Here is a 24,851-nt window from a genome sequence, read left to right as displayed (position 1 = left end):
GAGTCATGAATGTATTTTGGGAGCCTTATTTCTAGTAGAGGAGGAAGCTGGGGCTATGTTAACACTTTATTTTCATGGCTGTATCATCTGTAACCCCTGGCCATCACAGAATAGCACAGAAGGGAAAGAAAAAGGGGAAGAACATCCATGGAAGGATGCTATGATGGCATCTAGCTGAGCTCTAGTTTACCTGTCCTGCTGCAGACATTGCTTTTGCCAGGAATAATCTTGCTCACTCCCCCAAAACTAATGTTAAGGAAGAATAAACGGATATGATTGACTGGGTTTGAAGATTAACTGAAATATAGAAGTAGGGCTTAAAGCAGGCAGTTTTCCCTTGGCAAACAGGTGTCTGCTGTTTTGGCTAAACCACCTGTACCATACATTGGTTTCCAAGAGCACCTGTCTGCCATATGCCAGAGAGCCTGCTGTGCTCCTGAGCCTGCTCTGCCCTCTGCACATCCCTTTCACTTGACTGCAAAAGCAGGGTGGCTGTTGGTTATATTTCATGGTAGAGTTGTGGCACTGGCATGTCTTATTTGTTCCTTTTTGTGCTTTGGACAACAGAAATCTCTCTTCAGCATCCCAGCAGGAATGAATGTCACAGTCCTGGTGCCATCAGAGGCAGCAATCAAAAACCTGAGCAAGACTGAGAAGGATTTCTGGTTGACCCCCTACATGCTGCCATTTTTAGTCAGGTATCAGGAGACTCCTGCCCTTGGTTTATACTCTCAAACAACAGTAACAAAGCCCTGAGATGGATTTTTGCTTGCATGAGGCCAATACATTTTCATCTTGACATAAATATAGAAGCAAGGTTAAATACCTAGCAGGCAAAAAAATGATAAAGCATTTAAACCAAAACAGAGCAAAGGCAATGGGAAGTGGGTTTCTTTTTCATGTATTTGCAGAGAGATGTTTTCCCTCTCATGTTGGATGCAGATGGCATCAGGACAAGTAATTCCCTCCATCATTCTCTTCACATGCTTAACTGCTTCATATGTGAGAGATGATTATTGTTGAGTGGAATGGTCTTATCTCTGTTACTACAAACAACACCCTAATCTTTTCTTTACCTGCTTTTGTTCCCTTCAGGGCACACTTTCTTGAAGGCATCTTCAGTGGTGAAGAGCTCAAAAAATATGACAGGCCAGAATTACCCACCCTCAACCCACGGACCAGATGGCAGATAAACACCAGGAGTGGTGTAAGGGCTTCTTACAAACCATACATGTACCAGTGCCAAATTAAACTGCTCAAGAACTGCTGTATCCAGCAGGAAGCCTTCATGTGGCACACTGATACCCCCAAACCCAAGCATCTTTCCAAAACTGTACCCAGATCAGTCATGTGCAAGCGTAAACAAGCAATGTATTTGTTTCAAACTTGCTTGGCAATTTCTAACCTGTGTACCTCTCCCTCTGATATTTTTGCAGGTATTGACCATCCAGAATGCAAGCTTAGTTGTCAGTGACATCCCTGCCAGCAATGGCATTATCCATGTCCTCAGTAAGGTACGCCGGTGCGTGTGATGCTGGGATATGCTGCAGTTGTAGCAGCAGGTTTGTGTTGCAGCATCTGTGGTGGGGCCAAGGAGGAATTACATGTCTGGCCAGTTAGGAAGCGATATAATGGCAGAAATATATTTGGTTATCAAGAAGTCCTGACAGATGTTTCCTGTGCAGCAGTGTGTAATGTTTAAAATATTTGTCTTCAGGACAAGCAGGAGGGAGGTTGCTCTTATGTTGGTTGACAGAAGAATTAAGGCTATTGCAGAATTGTGTAAAATGAGGCTTTCTTAAATTGCCTTTCTTACAAGCAGGACAGAAGTGATTTCCCCCAGAGCCCCTTGCCCAACCTTGACTGTGAACTCTCTTCTTTTGCAGGTTTTGTTGCCTCCTTCAGGAGACATTCCACCAAGTCCTCCAGGTCTGCAGAAACAGCTCGAGTCAGTTGCCTCATTCAGCACATTCAAGGAGTTGCTACAGGTAAGCAGTTGAGGTGAGCACTGTTGTGGTTGTCAGAACTGAGCAAATGCCCCCTTTACCCTGTAGTGCTGAGACAAGGGAGACCACCTGTTTCCTGACATTCATGAGGGATCTTCTAGGAAAGCTCTGTTGAGTTTTATATAGTATATAACTATGTATACTCCAAAAGAGTTACAAACTTAGAGTTAGATCCAATATTATCAGCCTGTTATTACAGTGGAACATCACCTGTTTACTGCAGGTGCTCTTTTGCTTCTAACAGAGGAGCCTAGAGGAGAAGGAAGCCTTGTTCACAGTTGAGAAGCTGCACTTAAATCAGCTCAGGAGGAGGAGCAAGCAATTAGACATGTGGGTCTGAGCAGAAGTTGCATATCCCACTTTCAGGCATTTCCTCTAGGGCTCTTGCCTTTGTAATTGATTTCACGTTTGGTTTGTTTTTTAGTCACTGCAAGTGTAATTGCTAATGCTACTGTTTGGGTATTTTTTAGCAATATCAGCTCATTGGAAAAATCGAGTCCTCTGAAAAATATACAGTTTTTGTTCCTGGGAATAATTCCATTGAGGAGTACTGCCATGCTGCCAATGTGACACAGTTGGTAAGCTCACTGCTTGCTTACAGTTTGAATGTATTACAGTAAGTGCAGGGACATGTACAGTGTCAGAGCATAAACTTGAGTTCAGTGGGTTTGAACATGGGGTGGAGAAACATACATGATGCTAAAAGCTGGGAGAGATGTGGCAGAGAAATGAGGGGATTTGCTGAGGTGTTACAGTTGGATTTGAAGAGAATATTTGGATTCCAAATGCTAATTTCTGTGTAGATTTGAATGTGGCACAACACAATCACCTTTCTGACCAGCTGTGGCATATCCATGGCAATTTTAAACCTCTTGAAAGGTTAAAAAAACATGTGAGTTCATCCAATAAGGATCATCAGGTGTAATCAGTCATCTGTGATAAGGAGTTACTGGGCTCTGTGGACTTAACCAGCTGTTACAGGTAGCTTAAGAACTCATCTCATGCCATTCCTCTGACTGAATCATACTCTAAGAAGTCAAGAGTCCTGACATTTGGGTTTCTTGTGGATTTAGGACAATGAGACAGTGCAATACCATGTTGTCCTGGGAGAGAAGCTCTTGCCTGAAGACTTGAGAAGTGGAATCCATAAGAACAGCATGTTGGGGCTCTCCTACTGGCTAATGTTTTACCAAAATAGCACTCAGGTAAGGAGTGAAGACTGTTCTGCTGTCTGGGGATCTGGCTAGACCTATCACTTTCTAAAGCTGGTGGCTGGATACACCCTTACAGTTTGCCTGTTCTGGATGTTTGACAGTTGTCAAGCAGTCCATGTGAAGAGAATTGAAGGTTATCATCTCAGCTGTTTCTTTCTCCTTTGCAGAAGTTTGTCAATAATATTCCTTTGGATGGAAAATTTCTTGAGACAGTGAATGGCATGTTGATTGGGGTTTCAGAGGTCCTCCAGATACAGAAGAATCGTTGCACTGCCAATACCACCACAATACAAAAGGTAATGATGATTACTAAGGAGCTGACCACCATTTCACAGGGTTTCTCCACCTACTAAACAAAGTTTATGAGTAGCAGACAACCTGCTTTGTCTCTTCCACATGGATGAGACAGCAGTTTGTGGCCTCATGTGAAATGGGACATCATGGAGACTTGGTAGCTCCTAGCTTCAGACTCTACTTCTAATGCAGCAGATCTGCAGCTCTTGTGCAGATCACATCCAGTTCAGTTGCTGGAACTCTCTCACAGTGCTAGCCATGGGGCAGGCTGGTGCAGAGATTCCCCAGATACTCAGCTGAGGAAGGAGAAGCCAAATTCTTGCATGGCATCTGGGAAATGCTGTGGTCTGCCTGGGTGTTGTGGCCAAAGTACAACACACATGTGTCTTGTGGCCATCTGAAGATTGCAGGGTCAGACTGAGGTATGCCTGCCTGCCTGCCTTGTTACAGATCAGAAAAAAATATTTGCTACCTTACATGAAGGAACTCCTGGCCTACAGAAAGCCCTACCCCAGCTCAGAGACTCAGTAAAGGTGTAGCATAGGATCTCTTCTGGTTTGTTTTATGGTACAGTCTCTGGGAAGAAATAAGACCTTGTATATGTCGCTGGAGTGCAGGAATGAGACCTTTTGTTTAGTCAGCCAGGACCTTAGAGTCATGCATCATGATTTTTCTTCTTTTGGTGTTTTGAGCCATGGAGATAAATACATCTTTGTCTTTGTCCCAGCCAGCAGCCTGTACAGCACCATTTGTAATTCAAGATTAGTGTCTTGGTGTGACGTGGGTAGAGGGCACACATGTGACTTGTCCTGTTCTCTGTGCCCTAGTCAAGATGCGGCAAGTGTGAGAAGGGGATCAAGTGTCCTCCTGGATCAGTTCTTGTGGTGAGTTTTTGATTCATGTAGTATCTCAGTCTGTCAGCACATACTGCTTTTATGTCCTTTTCTTGCTCTATAGATGTCATCTCAGTACCTAATAAAATGTGCCCTTGAGTCCTCTGTGGCTTGTGCATTAGCAAGGTTTGTAAGAGAAAGCAGAAGTTTATGAAGCAAAAAACCACCATGAACCATGTGGCTCCTTAGAGAGCTGGCACCAGACTTTGTCTGAATTTCAGGAGCCTTCTAGAGTATGCAATGTGGGGAGTTTCCCCTCTTGGAGGGTTGAAAAAGAGATGTCTTTTTTGTTCTTTTACTCTTTTGACATTATCAGCAAGGAAAAGCAGTTCAGGGGTGCCAGTGATGATTTCCCAGCCTGTATCACTCATCTGTTCACACGGGTGGGCTGGTTGTTCCTGCAGCTTGTTCATGAGTGAGTGACATTTCCAGAGAGGAAACCAAGTAAACATTTCACCTGCCTATGGATTGCCTAGCAGCCACATCTGGCTCCTGTGGCTTCATTACTTTATGCCAAAGAATGTCTAGTTACTTTTTCTCAGTATTCATACACACGTGGATTTGCCAAAATGACTCTGTGGGGTGACCTTCCATCTCGAGATACCTCACTGGTCTCAGCTCTGGGTAGTCCAGATTTTTTAGGGCTGTTCCTGTAGGATAAAAAGTGCTGTTCCTCTACTGGGTGAGAACATGGTTGTATGTGCCCAAAATGTACAATGTTTGTCTAAATATTGTAATATCTTCTGTCTGCATCTGTGTTAATTATATCTGCAGGAATTGCCAGGAAGCAAAAATCTTGCTCGTTGTGAATTACGCTCTGGGGATGCAGGAATACTTGGTTGCCATTTCACCTGTGCAAAAGTTTCTCTGGTAAGAAAAACGTTTGCCTCAGATTTATTTTGACAAAAGCAAGATGGGTATCAGAAATACAGCCATGGAAATACAGCCTGTGCTGAATCCCTGGCTGCACTTGTGCCATTGCATAGCTGAGAATGAGCTCCTCAGGAGTCACTCTCCATCCTGGAGACAGAAGGCACTGGAATAGAAAATAACAAACCCACGGAAATGTCTGCACAGTGATGGATTGTGATCTGCTGCTTTGGTATTGTTGCTTTGGGTTTTGTCCTGCAGAGGAAGAGAAGGAGTTGAATGTTTGTAGTCTGGTTTCCTAAGGAAATGAGGCATGAATGATGGTATTCCACTTGTGCATGTGCCTTTTCAAATAACTGATGGCTAACTGGAGCAGAACCAAAGGGAGGAGGAGAAGGAGAAGGTCTCACAGCTATTATGGCTCTACCAGTTATGTGAAAACCTGTGACTGGGAGAACACAGTTGAAGAGCAAATGGTAGATGACAGACTTGTGTGAATTTGAGCTCTCATAGGTATCACAGCATCTCCCTGAAAAGTTTAATGGGAATGGGAGATTGAGGAAAAGAGAGAAGAAGGGAGTTGGACACACAGTACTCACATGCAGAGCTTCTGTCAGCACTTGTACCTTACTGGGTACTTCTTCATCTCTTCATTAGATGATGTTTCTCTTAATGTGTACTATCCTGCTTGGTCCCACCATGGTTTCCTTCCTCAGTAAGCAGATGCAGAAAGAAGTGAGAGCAGCTAAATCAGGCTTCTGAACCAGATCATCTGCTGGCAAAGCCTCGGAGTATCTGGCTGGTGGGATACACTATGGACCCAGGCCAGAGAGAGGCTGAGTGGGCACAGGACTGAAGATCTGTGTTATTCACCAAATGGCCAGTGTTGCTCAAAGGCAGTGTAGGCCTTTACATGAAAATCTGGGCAGCAGAGCCCCCCATTTTAGGGGGTTCACTCCATCCTTCCTGCCCACATTGGCCTCTCCCTGCACTGTCAGAAGTGATGGCTATCACATAGTTAAAGGAACAGAATAGCTTCCACAATACAGCTGTACCACTCTGTGCTTCACAGGATAACTCACCCTATATGTTCTTGTTGGTTTTCCAGAGGTCCATCTGCTGCCCCGGTTATTACGGACACATGTGTGAGATGTGCCCAGGGAAGCCAGGCCAGTGGTGCTCTGGGAACGGGGAATGCCAGGATGGCCTCCAGGGCAGTGGAGAGTGCCGGTGCCTGGAGGGTTTCCATGGCACTGCCTGTGAAATGTGTGAAGTGGGCCGGTACGGAGCTGACTGCAGATCAGGTGACACTGGTGGCTGTTGCAGCTTTTCTTTACCATCCTGCTTGCAAGGGGAAAAAGTGGCCATGTCTCAGCTCTGAGGAGGGGTGGTGGGTTGGAAGAAATGTCCCAGGAACCCTGAGACAGACAGACAGACAGCTGGTAGGCCACCAGGAGAGAGAGGGTGGGAGTTGGTGCTTGTGGGCAGCTGGAGGAGTGGCCCCATTTTTCATCCTCAGAGGCATGACTGACTGCTACACTGCTCATCCTGGTGCCACCCGAACTACAGAAAGAAGGTGTGGGTGGTCTGTGCCTGGGCTTTTTGGGCTGGTAGCAAGGGAACAGGAGCTGATACTCCTGTGACATTTTCTTCAGGTCAGTTTGATGCCTTGGATTAGGAACAGAGCAGAAAGTGAAATGGCAACAGGATTCAGGATTCTGTTTGTGAGACCTGGTTGGTTTGACAGTGATGGGAGTTTCTGTTTTCCCTACAGAATGTGCCTGTGACAATGGCATTTGTAACGATGGACTGCAAGGGGACGGGAGCTGTGACTGCTTCCCAGGGTGGAAGGGCCCTACCTGCCAAGAAAGTACGTGAGTGTGAGGGGCCTCTGGTGCAATGCTGCCTTTTTGGCTGAGAAGTCTGCATCATCCTGTGCAGCTTTCAGAGCAATTCTGTGTTACAGCTAAGGTGACTGCTGTTGCATATACTTTACATCCCCTCAAAAGCTTCACAGGCTGTGCTAACTCATTCCTGTCCAGAGGCTGCATTTGTGGTGCCACTTGCCAAACAACATGTGAGCCCTCAAGATATTTGGTGAAATATAGAGAAAGGCATATCCCATGCCTCCATCTCCTCTGGGATTTGAGGCACCTCAAGAGCAGCCCACTGGGAGAGAGATCCCAGACAGATTGGGTTAACCATGAGCTCCTGTTACTTGCCTAAGAAGGTGGCAGAGCTTAATCTGAAACCTTCACAGGAATGGAATGTTATGTTGCTTTTTTTTACTCACAAATTCATTGATTTAAGAGGGTTCAGGCCATGGTCTGCAGTTCTCATTAAATCTGTCATGGCAAATTGAAGTATTATATTGAAGATGTTTGTTTTGGGATTTGTGATTATGATTACTGTTGGGGTGGGAAGGAACCTGAGCTCCTAAATACTTCAGGATTTTAAAGGTTTGCACACAAAAGATTGATTTGGTAGTGAAGCCAAATGATTTAGGGACATTTAGAAATGGAAAATGGAACTTTTCATATCTTTTCATACAGTAGAAATGTAAAGCATGGAAAAGTTCATCTTTTTGCTTAGAAAGAGGCAAAGCCAAATGGCCCTATGTGTCTGGATTAACAGAGTTTTTGGTTCTTGTTTCATTCTTAGCAGTGTGGAGGCCATGCAGATAGATCAAACTGAGCCACCAGCTCAATCAGGGAACATCACATTCACTCCACTGTGAAGTGCCAAAACATAAATCCTCTGAGGTTTTCCTGCTGGAGAGTGGCAGGAAAGTTAGCATGGCTTCTGGTGTGTCCCATCATCAGTCAGGGCACCATAAGTGTAGCAGTGAGGCTGTTTGCAGGGTCCTTTACTCTAGATGGCAAAAAGGGCCCCAGCAAGTGCTAAATCGAAATGCCAAGTCACATTTGTGGTTTCTTTTGCAGGAATCAAGATTGACTTATGCAATAACACTTGCCACCAAATGGCCAAGTAAGTACGGAGAAGGGCTGGGTCATTCTGAGAAAGACATGTATGTTTGTATGTGTGTTACACAGGGATGTTTCTGTGGGTCATAGAGGCCTGGGAGAAGGTGCATATTTATTAAAGGTGCATAAATTTCAGTTCCATTCCAGACACTCTCATGAGTGCTAAGACATGTCCGGTTTCCCCAGGGATTTTGTCTGAGCATAAATTCTTTCCAGTTGCCTTCTGTATGTGTGGCTGGGAGGAAGCAGACACTCCAAGGCTGGTGTTATTCTTGGAGCAAACTAAACAGCCATTTACAAGTCCTTTCTGCCTTGCTTGCACCCAGCAAAGAATTAAATAGTCTGATGAGCTGTGATAAGTCCTTCTTGCTGCCTTCTCCATCCATTATCTGATCTCCTGTTTTGGGGTATTGGGAGTCAGCCATCTCTGCTGTGCTGTGCAGAAACACATGGGCATGGTGAAGGTGTGGCATACAAGGTGTGAATGTGCCTGGATGCCATATCCCTGGCCAGCATGACCTGGGGACTTGGTGTGTTGTAAAGAAATACACAGAAGCATCAGGCATGTTCCTCCTCTGGTCATTGTGGTCTCTGATTTGCACATGCCAGGCCTGAATTGTGTTTCCCACTGGCTGAGTACATCAGTGATTGTTTATCCCTTTCTGCTTTCAGCTGCCTCAATAGCTCCACAGATTCCCTACCTATGTGCTTCTGCTCTGCTGGATACACAGGGAATGGGACCCACTGCACAGGTATGCCCAGCAAGTGTGGGCAAGATTCAAAACCTGTTAAAGCTGCACAAAGACAAGGGGTTTATTTGTGAAATAAATGTTGCCAGGGAAATGATCAGTCAAATCCTTTTCCTCTCAGCCATCCACCATGAACTCTGCCATGCTTTGGGAGAGAGGTTTTTTTCCCCATCCTGGAGCTTTAGATAAGATGCTTTTTATGTTACAAGAGTGGGTGAGAGAGGGATAAAAAGGCAAGCAAGTGTAACTGGGCAGTTTTTATATATTATGGAGAGAGATGTATATGAATGAGTTGTATTAGTTCTGATATCCCAGCAGTGGTGGCAAAGATGTAACAATTTTGGCCATAAATCCCTGGAATATGAGTGCTTCAGTTCCCTAGGATTTTGTGCTCATTCTATTTGCTGGTTATGCCAAAACTGAGTAGAAGCAGTGCAACAGCTCTGCCAAAATGGGGCAGGATTTCAGGATACTGCTCTAGAGCTACATATGAACCTGGTCTATGCCAAAAGCAAACAGTCAAGAAAAAAATACCCAGAGTAATAGATTGTGACAGTCAAAATACTGGTAGACACCACAGTTTCTTTTCATCACAGTTGCTTTTCAGTATTGCCCTTGTTTGAAAATTCTGGGGGGAGCAAAAAGCCCCACATTTATGTTGTGCAGGAAACTACTTTTTTTCTGTTTAACCATTAGATCTCAGTCAGCAAACAGTGTGACAGGGAGACTTCTTAGTCCAATTTGAGAGTTACTGAAGCTCAGCATGGCTTTTGGATTGGCCTCCCTCAGATGAGGCTCTGTGCTGTTACAGGACCTACAGTTTCATCCAGAAACAAAGGGATTTTAATACAATGTTGTGATTTTTGTTGAGATGGATGATCATTCTGGCACAGTTCATTGTTCCTAGATGCTCTGAGCTGATTCTGCCTCTCTCATTTGTGGTCACAGAAATCAATCCATGTGATACTGATCATGGTGGCTGCTCTGTGCATGCTGTGTGTACTAAAGTGTCCCCAGGAGAGAGAACCTGTGTTTGTAAGGAAGGCTATGCTGGAGATGGGACACTCTGCATGGGTGAGTTCTCAGTGTGTGTTTTGGTGATAGCAGTGAGGCCACAGGGAACTTCAGACTGAAAGCATTAAAATTTCAGGTTAAAGTGTTAAATAACTCAATTCTCCTTTCACTTTGTTCATGCAGTGATTATTTCAAAGCAAGTAGTTGCTGGCTCATGTTGATTCACCTGTCTTTCTGCTTTTAGTCAACATCTGTGCACACATATATGTAGGTCTATATCTGTAGGTGTCCCAAGTCATGGTTAGTGAAATGATCATCACTGTCCCAGCACAGTGCCACCCAAAACTGGGAAGAGAGCCAGTGCTGCCTTTGCCACCTGTCTCACTGGATGGATCAGTGTTTTGGCCTCAAACCAAAAAACCTAAAGAGGTTTCCTTCCCTGTTGCATGTTGTAGGGAGGTCCAGAAACAGCAGTTGAAGGCAGTCTCCCACACTGTGGTTTGAGATGAGGATGGAGTTGGAGAGCCCAGTCCTCTCATATCCTTTAAAGCACACCCAGGCAGGCCTGGGATTTTCTGTGGGTAGATTTATCACACCCACATGTAACAGGAATAGAACTTTGCAACTTGCAGTTCTTCCCTATTCCTTTGGCATCAAAATTCACTTTTCCACCAAGAAGTTTCCTTAGCTGGGAAGGTCTTTCCTGTTGCTTTCCCAGTATCTCTTTGAGTCACTAATTCCCAGCTGCCTTGAGCAGCCCTCAGCAATAATGTGGCCTCTTTGTTTTGCTGCAGAAATTGATCTCTGTCTCGAAAGCAATGGGGGCTGCCACACCAATGCAGAGTGCATGAAAACAGGCCCAAGGAAGGTAAGGATGGGTGTCAGGGCAACATTATTAAGGAGGTTGTCATGCTTTCCATCCAGTTCAGCCATTGTGTGGTTTTCTTTATTTGGCCCAAGTTTCAGACACAGCATCTGCTCTCCCTCCAGGTTGCTTGCAACTGTCTTCCTGGTTACAGTGGGGATGGTGTGAGCCAGTGCAACCCCATCAACTTGTGTGAACAGGTATGTCTGCATTCTGCTGGCATCAGAGGTGAAACCCACCACCTTGAAGCTTCCCTTTCTCCCAACAGTTAACAGCAAGAGCAGGGTTAGCCTGCTTGTTTCAAGCTCCTTATCTTGCCTTTTTGCTCACCAAAGGGATTTCCTGGTGTGTGTGGTTTCTGTTGCCTCTCACAATGATCTGCAAGTATCTTGACCACTTGTCACTCCCTCTTGTAGGAACAGCAGTGTGGAAACAGTGACACAGGGTTGGAGGCATGTGGGCTTGTTTCTCTACAACTATTTTGTGTGGAACACATGCAAAAGGTTTAAAGTCATCTGTGCTCATGTCATTGCTGCAGTGACAAGATCTCTCTCTGTATCATGGAATGATTTTGTCATCCCTCTGGGTTCTAAGGGTGCAAAAGTTTGTTTCACAGTAGGATTTGGTGCTGAAAAGCCTTTGAGAATATGGCTGAGGTTTCTTCTGAGGCACTAGCCAGATGGGAGGAATGGCTTGCTTTCCACTGGGCTGGATGTAGTTAGCAGCTCCCACATACAAGTGGCCATTCAGATTGTTGATGGTGCCCTCTGTGCAAGCCTTTTGCTTTTCTTGCCAGAACAATGGAGGCTGTAGTCCTTTTGGGATCTGCAAGTACACGGGCCCTGGCACTCGGAACTGCTCCTGCTCTTGGAACAGTGTTGGAGATGGCTTCACCTGCCGTGGCAAAGTGCATCAGGTGACAATCATATGCAGCATCTTTTGCATTCAGGCCTCCTGCCCTGCAGCAAACTGCTCAGCTGCTCCCTCCCCTTCAAGTGTTGTAGGCTGCAGAGGAGCAATTGGTAGTGTTCTATCAGCTTGTGTGTGGTGTAGGAGTAGAGGCAGATGTTTTGAGACAAATTATCCATAAATTGCAGGTGCATTAGGTGTGCCAGGTGTGGGAGGGAATCACAGTATAACAACTTTGCTTGCTCCAGTGGGAGTCATGATGTGAACACTGCTCTGCTCTGTCAGACACAGTGGCCATGCCTCCAGGGTTTGCTTAATGTCATAAGCAAATGGGAGCAGTTTTATTTCCCCAAGGGAGCCAACTCCTCCCAGTCTATGGGAGGTGTCCCCCACAGCTATGCCAGAACTTGGGATCCAGTCTGGAGGGCACAGTCTATCTCTGGCTCTGTTGCCAACACAGTGGCTGTTGTTGGGCAAACTGGTGACCTTTTCTGGTACTGGCCAATAAAAGCTGTCAGCTCTATTTTACTCCAGTAACCTGGAGTGGAAGGAGCAGGTCAGTGTGCTGGCTGGTGAGGAGCAGTGGAAGGGCCTCACCTAACACCAGCTGTTTCTTTTTGTTTAAGGAGCTCGGAAGGATTGAAGATGCATCTGTGTTCTTTAAGATGATACTGGTTAGTGACAAACAGCTTTGTCCTTGTCTCTGTGTAGTAAATCCCACTTCAGAGTTGTCTGCAAAGGGTCTTACTAACTGGAACCATGTTTTCTGTTTCCCTTCCCACAAATGCTCTTCTACCACAGTCAGAAAACATCAAAGAGATCAGTGGGGCAGGACCTTTCACTGTCTTTGTCCCACGGACAGATTTCATAGGAAACACCACAATGGTAAGTGTCCTCCCACCCAAGCACTGTCAGGTGTTTGGCAATCTCCAGTTGTGGCAATGTCCCCAACTGAGGCTGTACTGGCCAGTTGATTGAAGCAAAACCCACTGCAGAGGGTTAAAGATATCCTCCATTTTCCATCAGTGGAAAAGTGAAGGTTTAGAGGTAGACTGACTGCAGTCCACATCTCTATAGTCTGGGCAGAGGTGGACATGGATTCTGTTGTAAGGACACCCTTATTGGAGCCCCTGCCTCTAGTGATCCTCAGAGGCACTGTGCCAAATCAGTAATGTGTGGTGACTTTCATCAGCCATGGTTGTTAGGGGGGCTTGACAGCAAGGCTTCATGGCATCTGTGATGAAGACCTGCTCTGTGCTTCAGGCCCTGACACTCTGCCTCCACTGGCACCTTCATTCTGGTCCCAGGAAGTTGGATGTCTGGGGCAAGTGAAGACTTAAAGGGAGAAGAGATCCATATTCATGACACTGTGAACCAGACAGGTTCTTGACCTTTATGGTGTTGGTGTAATGGAAGATCCTAATACCATCACTCACAAGTCCTGTCATACAGCTTCACACCACTAGTCTTGACCTTCTTCCCACGGGCCCCCTCATCCACCTAGTAAAGGAACAGTTTCCAGCAACCATGTATCCCAGGTGTTACTTTCTCAAGGCCAATTTGTCCTCTGCAGAAGAACCTGACTGCTGGTTTTGCCAAGCTGGCTGAAATTTCCTAAAGCTCTCAAATGGTTTTGTGCATTCATTGCATTTTTGGGGTGACTAGCTCTGGTAGAGTGGGCTTGGGCAATCCAGGTCTCCCTCACAGTGCCCCCTGTGTGATCTCACTCTTGTTTTCTCTCCAGTTTGAAGAGTGGAGGAGCAGAGGTCTCCTCCGGGACCTGCTTCGTTACCACATGGTGGGTTGCCAGAAATTGCTGTCCAGTGACCTGGAATCCCAGGAGTCCCTTACATCTTTATCTGGCCACAAAATAAAGATCACAATGACTGAGGTAGTTCTCTGCCCTTATTTCCCTCCCTGTCCCACTTGTTAGGATGTGACTGTTGCTGCTGTTCTTGTGGCAAGAGACTTGCCTAGGGCCTGCAGGTGGCTTTTAGGACAGTGCTGAGGGCAGGAAAGCCTCAGTGCTTCCCTTCTCTCTCAGAATAGCATCTATCTCAATGAAGAAGCCAAAGTGGTTGTGAGTGACATCATCGGTGCAAATGGGGTCATTCATTTCATCAACAATATCCTTATTCCCAGTGACCTGGTGGACCACAACATTTCCTCCCAAATCTCACAGGTAAGACTGAAGCAGTGACTGCCCTGATAGTGGCCATGGTGGGGACAGGGCTAGGACCTGTCTCCCAGCAGCTCTGATCTGCTGTCCCTGCTGAGCCCTTCACCCACGCCCTGCAGTAGGGCATCTCTGAGGGCATGGATTGGGCTCAAGACAGTGACAGCATTTGTGATTTGTGGCATAGCAATATCTGGGACTGGAGCTGTGATGCATCACTAGGGAACAGCAGTACTGGATGTAGGCTGGGGGGGAATCACATTCCAGGCCAACCATCACACTCTTTTTCCAGAGCAGAGCAGGTTGGGGTGTGAGATTGTCAGTGTACTACTGAACAAGCACTTAGGAGCTAATGGCTCCTACATTTTACCGTAAATAATGCGTTTTCTGTACAGCACAGCAGAGTGCTAATGTTCATTCCAGCTCCTGCCATAGCAGCATCTGCCCAGAATGAATCTCAAAAGCAGTGTCTAATGATGACAGATACAAACGTGTCATGTAGTTGCTAACTGTCTGGTTTCTCCCCTGCGTTGCTGCTCCAGGTCCTGGAGAGGGACCTCTTAGCCACAGTTGTTTGCTTTCTTCCATCTGCAGCAAAACATCACGGATGTGGCAGAGACCTTTGGGTACACAATTTATAGCAAGCTGCTGCAGGTGAGCAACTGGGTTGCTGCTGCTCTGTGGGGAGGTGGTGTGGACATGGGCACATTCAGTTTGGGCTTGTGGCTTTTTCTTTGCATCCTCTTTTATCTCTGACAGGATGCAGAGCTGCTTCCACTGATTAGTGACCCCCGGCATAGACCTTTCACCATGCTGTGGCCCACAGATGCTGCCTTTAACACCCTCTCAGAGAACAGGCAGAAGTGGCTGTACCGCAGGGAGCATCGGGATGTGCTGGCCTCCTACCTCAAAGCACACATGATCAGGGACACAAAGGTAAATGTGACAACAGTGTCCTGTCTCCCCAGGTGCCACCACCTGCCTATGGTTACACCAAAGCGACCTTGCCCAATGTTTTGCTGCAGTAGAACATGCAGCATATTGGGTGTCTTGAGAAGACCCAAAGTTGTTTGAGCATTTGAAGCAACTGTTGCTTCCCCATGAGCCATCTGGTGCAGCATGGCAGAGCTGAAACCTTCTGTCATCAGCTTCCTGGGGAGGCCACATCACCCCCAGAGTGTCAATACAAGGTTCAAAAACAGGCTCGTGTCTGTAGGGGTGATGAACAAGGGAAGAGTCCAGCGGGGCAGAACCAGGGTCTGCTTATGCACACTGTCCTCTCAGTGTTCAGGAATCTGGGACTAACCCAACATGTTTACTCTGTTCCACCCACACCAGCTTCACATGCTGCTATGTCACATGCCCTCTCAGTGTGACTTCTGTCCCCTGTCATCACAAAGCAGCATCCCATCAGAAGTATGAACTGCTAATTTTGCCTGTCTCTCCCTTCCCATTCTGCTTTTTCTGTCTTAGATTGTTGCTGGTAACATGCCCCAGGTTGAATCCATAAGGACCATGTATGGCTCCATCATCTCATTCAGCTGCAGCAAAGCCCATGTGGTGAGTGATGGTGATGCTGGGCTCTGCTCCCCACTGAAGAGGTGTCCCTGGGCAGAGCCAGGGGGCAGCTGGTGCTCTGTGTTGGTCACCAGCTGTAGGTGAATGCAGAGCTGGGGTGCTCACAGGCTGAGACACCCCATTCCCCTGAGCATGGAGAGAGGCTCCCAGACTCTGTGGCCAGCTGGCAAGAAAGTGTGAAGCCATGTGGCACCTTCACATTATCTTCATGGTGACCAGGTCCCAAAGCCACAACCACAGGGTGCCTTGACCTTTGCAGAGCATGTATTGCATGAACAAAGGCCACTTCCTAGGAGATGTGGTCATGAGAAATGGCAATAAGGACAAGTGGTCAAGGACACAAGAGGTGATAGAGAAGTCATGACAGTCAAAAAGGGCAACATTTGGGTGATACAGCCAGGATGTAGGATGTGCCAGGATCACAAGTTGCTTTCTTTCTCTTTTAGGGGGAACTTCTGGTGGGGAACAATGATGCCACCATCATCCAGAGGCACATGGAATTCAATGGGGGCATTGCTTATGGCATTGATAGGCTGTTGGAGCCACCAGATCTGGGATCTCGGTGTGATGAGTTCAAGTTTGGTGAGCTGCAGGTGAGCACTTGTGATGAGGCCAGTGAGGCTCTATGCCATCTGTTGATCCCAATGCCTGGGAAGAGGGATGTTGGGAGGGATTGATGCTGTTCCTCAGCAAAGCTCACAGCAGCTGAGAGAGGCAGAATCACATATTCAGTTGTGAAGTTTCTTTCTCCCCTCCACAGGGATCTACGGAGAGCTGTGGACTCTGTGGCTTTGAGCCACCCTGCCCTGCTGGCTCCACTCAACGGGTAAAGCTCACAGCTGTGTCACCAAGGAGGCCTCTTACAGGGCTGATGACAATACCTACATCCCCCTCATGTTTTAGCAGAAGAAAGGCACACCTGCATGTGACAAGTCCCTTGGCTCAGTCACATTGTCCATGCTTTGCCCCAAGTTTCTTGGTCCCCGAGGGCAGGAGCTGGGCTGAGTAACATGAGGTCAGGACCTCTGATGGTCTTTGCTTGGTCAACCCTCACTTGGGTGACTGTGGCTGCAGGGGTCCCTGCAGCAGTACTGAGGACTTCTTGGGGTGCTCTATAGCAGAAGAGCTTGGCATGGCCACTGGAGTAGAACAGGGCTTAGATGGTGGGCAGCACTGGGGGGCAGTGATTGAACCCAACTCTCACTGCATAGCCAGGCTTCTGGCATGTCCCTCAGGTACACCTGTGGGTGGCTCCTCTGTCCCCTGCCCCATTGTACATTAGCAAGCCTCTATTACTTGTTCTGAAATGGAACAAGTGGCACGAGAGAAGCTGAGGTGAGATGTCAGTGACCACTGTGGCACACTCTGTGTTTTGGCTGTTTCCTTGCAGGGGGGAACCAGGCGCTGCTACTATTACGGCAACCAACTGCTGAGATACCCTTTCCAGTTTCACCGCAACGCCCTGTTGAGGCCATCCTGGCCACAGTCCCCGTGGGACCCCTTCAGAAGACACTTCTCTTCCAGGGGGCCTCTGAAACGAGGCTGCAAGAGGAGCTGTGTTTCCACCCAGTGGGTCCCTCAGTGCTGTTCCAACCACTATGGCCGTGACTGTCGGGGTAAGGAGCTGTCTGATGCTTCCCCACCCTGGCCCTGTCTCTTGTGAGGAGGTGGCAGTGTTCATCACAGATATCTGGTGTCTATGAATGTGCTTCCCTGAAGAAGGGTGGGCAAAACCCCAGGCAGGGAGCCCCAGGCTGCAGAGGGTGCAGAAAAGGATCCCCTGGGAGTGTGTAGATGGTATAAAAGGGAACTGTTTGTCCCTATGGAGAGCCCTGGGCACAAGGCTGCATGGGGGGGGCTATCAGACATGTTGCTCACCCCTAGGTGTTTCCAATGTCCAACATATTCCCCAGCTCATGCCATCTGCACCCCATCTGTGGGCAGCTTGCATCTCCTTGGATGAGTCTGCTGCCGGGTTAGCATGGGGACAAACTCATCATGTTGCAGCAGAGGGGCTTCCCAAGCTGAAAGCTATTTCCAAATTTGTCCCTCTTGCCCCTGTCCCTAAGTTTTATTGTCAGGGGATGTCCCCAGCACTCAATCCCCAGGCTGATAAGCAGATTCTGTGGCCCGAGCAGCCTGTAAGCAGCAGCTCTCTCAGCACCTGGTGTGCAGGCTCTGCACGGGGTGGTGGGTGGCTCAGCCCTAGCACAGGGTCACTTTGTCACTGCAGCATCACTAAGGTGCCCCGTTTGCAGCGTGCCCGGGAGGGCTGGAGGCGCCGTGCAGTAACCGTGGTACCTGTGATGACAAAATGGGTGGCTCAGGGAGATGCAACTGCAGCGAGGCGTTCATCGGGACCAGCTGTGAGCTGTGTGCCCCTGGCAGATACGGGCCTGAGTGCCAAGGTAAGGGGGATGCTGTGGGGTGGCAGCAACGCAGGGGGCTGGTGCAGAGGTGGCTGCAGAGCATCGTGCTACCTGAAGAGGGGGTAGGTGTTGGACTGACCCCTCTGCAGCCTGCAGCATGGGAATCATCAGTCCCCCCAGAGCTCAGGTCAGACCTCTGGGGCTGGGAGCATCCCTCCCTGGGATCTTGGCTGGACAGACATTAATCCAGCTGCAGTTTGAGAAGGCTGGGTGGCATGTGCCAGGAGCTGTGGCCACTGCAGCCACACAGACGAATGCCTCAGCAACATGCCAAAGCCCTGGGGTCAAAGACCCTTCTCATTTCACCAGCACAGCTGAGAGCCCCATTCTGGCAGAAAGTACTGAGATTTATTTTAACAAAACCTAAGTTGTGATGAACTCTGTACAGGAAGAGCATCTCCCAGGACATGTTTAGCAGGGACCTGTGCCCCTGTGAGGCCAAGGCAAAGGAGAACCCCAATCCTCTCATCCCAAGCTGGGCCATTTGGGGTGTCCAGGAAGGTTTTGATGGCTTTTGCAGGGACTCAGAGTGAAAACCATATCTCTAGAAATACTCAGGGGAGGGGAACAATGGGGTTTGGTGGGTGCAGAGGCTTCCCCACCTCTGTCAAGGGTGTGTGTTGCAGAGAAGGGGTCAGGGCTGGCAGTGACAAGAGGGGATGCATGTGTGCTGCTGTGTCTGCCTTCCTGCACTGCCAACACCACCAGGTTTCTTCCAGGTGACTGTTTCTGTCCATTCCTCACAGAGTGTAACTGTACCGAGAACGGCGTGTGCAATGCAGGTCTGCATGGTGATGGCTTCTGCTTCTGCTCTGAGGGCTGGACTGGAGACCGCTGTGAAATCAGACTGGGTGAGGGATGCCAAGCCCCACCACCCACTGTTCCCTGAGATCTGGTGCTGTGTGGCCACCCAGAGACTGGGTTGTTCAAGCAGCTGGTCAGAAATCTCTTTCTGGAGATATTTTGCTCTCGTTGGAGCTCTCAGCTGTAGGGTTCATCCTGAGGTATGGGCTAGGCTGTTGAATTTCACAAGGGTTGGGGTGGTGAGGAGGAAAGCTCCACTTGGTCATGAACAAGTTCCTGAGCTCAGAGGTGCTCCAAGAAGAGCTTGAAGGTGAGGTGAAGGCCCAAGGTGTATCAGATGGAGTCATGGTACTTTGCATTTGGGCAAGGCATTTGCAGAAAAGCACAGGGAGAGGGAGGAGAGCGTGAAGCAGGTGGCCTGGGGCTGGTGATGGCAGCTGTGCCTGTGTTGCAGCCCTTGAATCCTTCTGACCTATGTGTTCTGGTTTCTAGTCCTGACACCCACCTGCTCCCCACCCTGCCACCCCCAGGCTGTCTGCCGCTCCGGCAACCTCTGCGAGTGTGACCTGCACTATGAAGGAGATGGGAGAATGTGCTCAGGTGGGTGGGGGCCATGAGGGTCTGGAGTGAGGGGTGGTGAGTGAAAGGGAAACACAACAACATAACAAGACAACGGATGGCCATCTCCTGATGGCAGTTCTGGTGTGACAACTGGCAGGACAGACAGACAGGTCTCCAGGATACTTGGCGCAAGGTGTTTTGGTTAACCTGACACTTTTGTCCCTGCAGTGATTGACATGTGCAGCCAGGACAACGGGGGGTGTGCCAGGCATGCACAGTGCACCCAGTCTGGTGTGAATGTCTCCTGTGCCTGTGCTCCTGGGTATGGAGGTGACGGCTACGACTGTGAACCCATAGACAGGTGTGCAGATGGCAGGAATGGGGACTGCAGCCAGCACGCCAACTGCATCAGCACCGGGCCAGTGAGTACATCCCCCAGATCTGGGAATGTCTGCATCCCCTCAGCTATTCCCTGGGGAGATCTGTATCCCCTCACCCATCCCTTAGGGAGATCTATATCCCCTCACCCTGAAATCCTCACTGGTGGGCAGGGGCCGTGCCTTTGGTCTGCTGCCAGGCTGTCGTGATGGTCATGCTAGGGCCAATTTTTCCCATTCCTTTGTCCAAGGAGCACAAGCTATGTCAGTTGTGGCAATTCTGGACTGTTTTGAGGGCTGCAGGATGGGTCCCATTGAGGATGGTGCTGGCCATTTTCACAGAGGAACCAGAACTACTCATTGCAGGCCCTATGACAGGACGTGGGAAGATGATGTAGTGGCAAGAATCACAAGCCATGTGCCCCTGAAGCTCAGCTGGCTTTCAACCAGCACGTGATAAGGAATCAGTGATGTCCATGTCCAGTTTGATCTGGGGGTAGACAAAGGCTGTGTGGCTTTTCATAGCTCTGTCATAGTCCTGGTGGGCTATGGAGGCATTCTGCAGGCTCACCTCCACTTTTATAGGGACACAAGGTTCCCCAGGTGGCATCTGCACATTTGTACTCACCCAGTGCCTTTGTGCTGCAGAACGAGCGGCGCTGTGAGTGCAAGCGGGGCTATGTGGGTGATGGGATCCAGTGCCTGGAAGAGGTGGTGCCCCCCACTGACCGGTGCCTGGAAAACAACGGGCAGTGCCATCGGGAGGCCATCTGCACCGACCTGCACTTTCATGGTGAGTCTGCTCAACCCTGCAGTGCCAGACATGATGTCTATGGAGAAGTCCCACACCCTCAGCCTTCACCTTCTGGCTGGAGCTCCCCTTGGGAGAGCTGGAGGGTGGGATGGCCAAGCAGCTGGGGACTTTGTACTGATTCTCCCTTGGTATTTTGCAGATAAGACTATGGGTGTGTTTCATCTGCAGTCACCCCAAAAGAAATATGACTTCACTTATGAGCAGGCTCAGAAGGCCTGTGCTGCAGAAGGTGCTTCCCTGGCCACTTTTCAGCAGCTCTCAGCAGCACAGCAGGTCAGGGCAGGGATGCAGAGGTTGGGCAGGGGCCATATCTGTCACCTCGTGGGGTGGGGACATGCAGTGCTTCTCTCTGGGCCCATGACATGTGGGGGTGGGTCACCTCTCATCCCCTTGGCCAGCCTCTGCTGGGTCCATGCTCCATCACCATCCATGAAACAGGGGATGGGATCTCTGGCAGCACCCAACCCTTTAGGTGTTGGAGGAATATCAGACAAGACCACACAATGTGAGTGCCAAAAACCTGTGCCAGAGATACTATTTTTAATCTAATAATTTGATTTCCTCTGCTAGATGGGATTCCACCTGTGCTTGGTGGGTTGGCTGGACAATGGCACAGCTGGATACCCCACAGCCTACCCCAACCCCAGCTGTGGAGCTAACAGGGTGGGCATCGTCGACTACGGCTCCCGAAGCAACCTGAGTGAGACCTGGGATGCATTCTGCTTCCGGGAGAAGGGTGAGTGGCACAAGCACATTTCCTGGGGGTGGCCTGTTGGGTACAAGAGGTGTTGGGGCAGCAGGCAGAGGACTGACCCAGAGCCTGAGGCACGGGCAGGTGGGCACATCTCTCTGCCCATGCCTGTGTTTGGAGGAAACATGCTAAGAAGTGTCCAGAAGTCAAGGGAGAAGTGGTCAGTGTAGCCACTTGTGGCAAGTCTGGCCACATCTTGGTGTTTCCTTTGCAGATTTGACTTGCACCTGCCGTGACGGGTTCGTGGGAGATGGGTATTGGTGCAGTGGCAAACTCCCTGAGGTGCTCGCAGACCACGCTCGCTTCTCCACCTTCTATTCCGTAAGCCACGTTCTCCTGGTTTTTCCAGCAGCCAGGAGCAGGGAGGGATCAGCCACAACAGGGAGCAGTGGTGGCTTGGTCTGCATGCTGGGGGAAGAGTGCAAACACAGAGGCATCCACTTTCCAGGGCTTGGGGATGTTTTGTGTGCTGGGGAATGTCACAGCATTGAGCTGCCAGCAGTGTGCTGATAAGGAGGGTCTCTCATCTCTTCCAGATGTTGCTCGATTTTGCCAATGACACAGAAGAAGGGATGGAATTTTTCATCTACTTGTCTGATGACTCTGCTCCCAAAACGCTCTTTGTCCCTCTGAATTCTGGCTTCGCAGACAATGAGGTAGGCGAGCAGGGACGAGTGGCCACTCGAGGGCGCATGAAACAAAATTATCAGAGCCCCAGAGGAGAGCGGGAGCCCGGCACCGCTGGCGTGATTGTGATGTGAAACAGTATGGGTAAGGAGTTTAGGTCAGAGGGGACTTCTGGAGGTCTGAAGTCCAACCCTTCCCTTAGAAGACCTATTTAGGTCAGGTTGCTCAGACTCTTCTCCACTTTCACTGTCCCTAAGGCTGCCAGTTCCCCCTCTTTTCTGTGTAGCAGCTCTGTGCCATATTGCCCATGAATTGAGCTGTTCTGTGGCAGTGGCTGTGCCTGGGCTGTCAGATGGGGGCTGCACACAGAGGGGCAAGAGCCATCTCAGCCCTTTCTCATCCCTTCTCCTTGTTGTTTCTTTTCAGACGTTGACACGAGAAGAGCTGAAGCTCCACGTGTCATCCAGCAATGTCCTGCTGTTCAGCTACAACCTCACAACGGGCACCATCATCCCATCCCAGTCAGGATATGACCTCCATGTGTCAGACCTCTCAGTGGGCAACAGCACAGAGAACTCGGTATGTTCAGCCTCTGGAGAGGTCAGAAACAACCCCATGAAGTTTTCACCACAGCTCTTGAGACAGGGAGGCTTTCTGGTGAGGAGGCATCATCTCTGTCCTGTGCTGTAGGATGCCAAGGGGATCAACGACACGATGATAGTGGAGTGGGACATTGTAGCTTTCAACGGCATCATTCATGCCATCGCAGAGCCGCTGAGGATCCCGCCGCCCGTCGTGCATCTCGGTCAGGTGAGTGCCCAAGGGCAGGAAAGGGGAGGGAAGGAGCACAAACTGCTGGAGCCACCCCAGGGACCAGCCTCGTCCTCCCTGCTCCCCTGGCACGGTCCGGTTCGGCCGGGCTGCCCACGATCGTGGGGGTTGGGGCAGCGGTGGGAGCTCCCGTGGCTGTGTCGGGGCAACCCGTTACCGGGCGCTGTTTTTCGGGGCAGGTAAACGGCGTGGGACCCGCGGTGGGCTCCGTGGCCACAGGGACTCTGTCTGCCCTGTGCTTCGCGCTGGTGCTGGCTGCCGGCGCAGGCGTCGCCTATTACTGCGTGAAGAGGCGGCGGCGGGAGGAGCAGTTCGGGTATTTTCAGGTGAGTTCAGGCCGGGCCGGAGAACGGGGCCGGGGAACCGGGGTGGGGGTTAGCGGGTGGGTGGAGTGTGGGGGGGAGCAGATCAGTGGAGGGCAGCGGGGGGGGGGGGCGAGGGGAGCGATGGGATGGGTGCGGGGACACGGGGGACGGTGACACCGGGAGGGGTGGGAGGGGCGAGCCCCGGGTCTCCAAGCTCCGCCCCTAGCCTAAAGCCCCGCCCCCCGGCCTCTCCGCCAATCCGCGGCTCCCGTCCCTGCCAGGCGGATCTCAACGCGGACGAGGAGGAGGAGTCAGGGGCGGGGCCTCCGCGGGACAGCTCGGAGCCGCGCGCCGCCAGGCCCCGCCCCCAGCGGCCGCTCGTGGCGATCCCCAACCCCCTGTATGGCGGCCACGCGCCCGACTACGAACCGCTGCACGTGAGCAACACCCGCACACCCCAACAACCCCCAGTACCCCCCATACCCACACCCCCCAGTACCCCCCATACCTCCCACGCCCCGCTCCCCCCTCACCCGCTGTCCCCCCCAGGATTCACTTCTGGAAGACTCCGGTGCCGATCCCCGCGGTTTCCTGCACTGAGGCTCCGCTCCCGGAGGCCCCGGCCCGGCCCCCGGAGGACGCAGAGAAATAAAAGATCTGAGCGGCACCGGCTCTGCCCCTCCTGCCTCTCCGCGGGGCTCTCAGCCCCGGATCCCCCGCCCCGCCGGTTCCTGCCGCCCGGCAGCAGGCGGGGTCCCGGGCTCGGCCGGTCCCTGCACACGATGCTGCCCCCCGGGACAGCCCGGTTAAACCTCCCCGCTGCAGCAGCGTCACTGTGTGACAGCCCCCGGCCACCCTCACCCTCCAGCCACAGGGTCGGCAGGCACAAGGCCCATGAGTTTGTCACCACCCGCACACCCGCTGCTCCCTCCGGGTCTCTGCACTGCGGCTGTAGGGGGCTCAGCCTGCCCCGGGGTGGGCACCTCGGAACTGACCTCTTGGTCACCCACCCCAGCTCCACCTCCGGCTCTTGGTCCTGCACCCTCGGGGCAGGCACCGCCCAGAGATGAGAATGGGGTTGGCTGTCAGCTGCTCGTGCTCCAGGTGTTTACACACCCGCCCACCACAAAGATATAAATGCCACGTGCAGCGATTGTGAGACTGTGTGTGTGTGGAACAGGGTAGGGGAGGGGACACAATGTGTGTGTGTGTGTCTGTCCTGGAAACTATGTGTTTGTGGCTCTGTGTGTCTATTTGTGTGCGCGTGCCTGCTCAGGACACCGTGTGTGTGTGTCCCAGACACTATGTGTTTGACCCAGACACTACGTGTGTGTGTGTGTTTGTGTGTCTGTTCAGGACACTATGTGAGTGTGTGTGTGTCCTGGACACTGTGTGTGAGTGTGCGTGTGTGGGGGCGTGCCAGGGTGTGTATGGTGGGTGTGTGTTTGTGTGTCCTGGACACTGCATGTGTGTGTGTCTGTTCAGGACACTGTGGGTGGGTGTGTCCTGGACACTGTGTGTGTGTGTGTGTGTGTGTGTGTGTGTGTGTGTGTGTGTATCTCCTCTGGACACTACGTGTGTGTTTGTGTGTGTGTGTCTGTTCAGGACTCTACATGTGTGTGTGAGAGACTGTGTGTGTGGTGTGTGTGTGTCTGTTCAGGACACTGTGTGTGTGTGTGGTAGGGGTGGTCTCTGTGTGTGTGTGTGTGGTGGGGGGTGGTCGGTGTGTGTGAGTGTCTGTTCAGGACACTCTGTGTGCTGGACTCTGTGTGTGTGGTGTGTGTGTCCTGGACACTGTGT

At 50.4% G+C, this 24,851-nt stretch overlaps 1 protein-coding gene across 4 annotated transcripts in view; it reads left to right on the top strand.

Moving 5' to 3' along the window:
- The window catches only part of STAB1 (stabilin 1), a 56,052-nt gene extending 31,829 nt beyond the window's left edge, over nucleotides 1-24,223 (top strand). For 2 of the 4 annotated variants that reach the window (XM_030458236.1, XM_030458237.1), the window contains 41 exons: nucleotides 568-698; nucleotides 1,096-1,207; nucleotides 1,437-1,514; nucleotides 1,887-1,988; nucleotides 2,477-2,584; nucleotides 3,080-3,211; nucleotides 3,388-3,516; nucleotides 4,342-4,398; nucleotides 5,182-5,277; nucleotides 6,386-6,581; nucleotides 7,052-7,147; nucleotides 8,220-8,265; nucleotides 8,934-9,013; nucleotides 9,959-10,084; nucleotides 10,819-10,892; nucleotides 11,015-11,089; nucleotides 11,686-11,805; nucleotides 12,425-12,472; nucleotides 12,600-12,683; nucleotides 13,543-13,689; nucleotides 13,843-13,980; nucleotides 14,569-14,628; nucleotides 14,734-14,910; nucleotides 15,448-15,534; nucleotides 15,999-16,145; nucleotides 16,313-16,378; nucleotides 16,943-17,168; nucleotides 17,811-17,960; nucleotides 18,728-18,832; nucleotides 19,278-19,385; nucleotides 19,575-19,768; nucleotides 20,372-20,516; nucleotides 20,677-20,810; nucleotides 21,108-21,273; nucleotides 21,503-21,609; nucleotides 21,825-21,944; nucleotides 22,342-22,494; nucleotides 22,606-22,725; nucleotides 22,926-23,072; nucleotides 23,333-23,488; nucleotides 23,601-24,223. In XM_030458236.1, the coding sequence (XP_030314096.1) occupies nucleotides 568-698; nucleotides 1,096-1,207; nucleotides 1,437-1,514; nucleotides 1,887-1,988; nucleotides 2,477-2,584; nucleotides 3,080-3,211; nucleotides 3,388-3,516; nucleotides 4,342-4,398; nucleotides 5,182-5,277; nucleotides 6,386-6,581; nucleotides 7,052-7,147; nucleotides 8,220-8,265; nucleotides 8,934-9,013; nucleotides 9,959-10,084; nucleotides 10,819-10,892; nucleotides 11,015-11,089; nucleotides 11,686-11,805; nucleotides 12,425-12,472; nucleotides 12,600-12,683; nucleotides 13,543-13,689; nucleotides 13,843-13,980; nucleotides 14,569-14,628; nucleotides 14,734-14,910; nucleotides 15,448-15,534; nucleotides 15,999-16,145; nucleotides 16,313-16,378; nucleotides 16,943-17,168; nucleotides 17,811-17,960; nucleotides 18,728-18,832; nucleotides 19,278-19,385; nucleotides 19,575-19,768; nucleotides 20,372-20,516; nucleotides 20,677-20,810; nucleotides 21,108-21,273; nucleotides 21,503-21,609; nucleotides 21,825-21,944; nucleotides 22,342-22,494; nucleotides 22,606-22,725; nucleotides 22,926-23,072; nucleotides 23,333-23,488; nucleotides 23,601-23,651 (4,794 nt within the window). In that variant the 3' untranslated portion in view covers nucleotides 23,652-24,223. The remainder of the gene's footprint in view (nucleotides 1-567; nucleotides 699-1,095; nucleotides 1,208-1,436; nucleotides 1,515-1,886; nucleotides 1,989-2,476; nucleotides 2,585-3,079; nucleotides 3,212-3,387; nucleotides 3,517-4,341; nucleotides 4,399-5,181; nucleotides 5,278-6,385; nucleotides 6,582-7,051; nucleotides 7,148-8,219; nucleotides 8,266-8,933; nucleotides 9,014-9,958; nucleotides 10,085-10,818; nucleotides 10,893-11,014; nucleotides 11,090-11,685; nucleotides 11,806-12,424; nucleotides 12,473-12,599; nucleotides 12,684-13,542; nucleotides 13,690-13,842; nucleotides 13,981-14,568; nucleotides 14,629-14,733; nucleotides 14,911-15,447; nucleotides 15,535-15,998; nucleotides 16,146-16,312; nucleotides 16,379-16,942; nucleotides 17,169-17,810; nucleotides 17,961-18,727; nucleotides 18,833-19,277; nucleotides 19,386-19,574; nucleotides 19,769-20,371; nucleotides 20,517-20,676; nucleotides 20,811-21,107; nucleotides 21,274-21,502; nucleotides 21,610-21,824; nucleotides 21,945-22,341; nucleotides 22,495-22,605; nucleotides 22,726-22,925; nucleotides 23,073-23,332; nucleotides 23,489-23,600) is intronic. The other 2 variants (XM_030458238.1, XM_030458239.1) reach the window with 1 other exon arrangement.
- Nucleotides 24,224-24,851: the final 628 nt, after the last annotated feature.

Source organism: Calypte anna, chromosome 12 (assembly GCF_003957555.1).
Source record: "Calypte anna isolate BGI_N300 chromosome 12, bCalAnn1_v1.p, whole genome shotgun sequence".
Lineage (NCBI taxonomy): Eukaryota > Metazoa > Chordata > Aves > Apodiformes > Trochilidae > Calypte > Calypte anna.
This window is presented reverse-complemented; position numbering and strand designations above follow the sequence as displayed.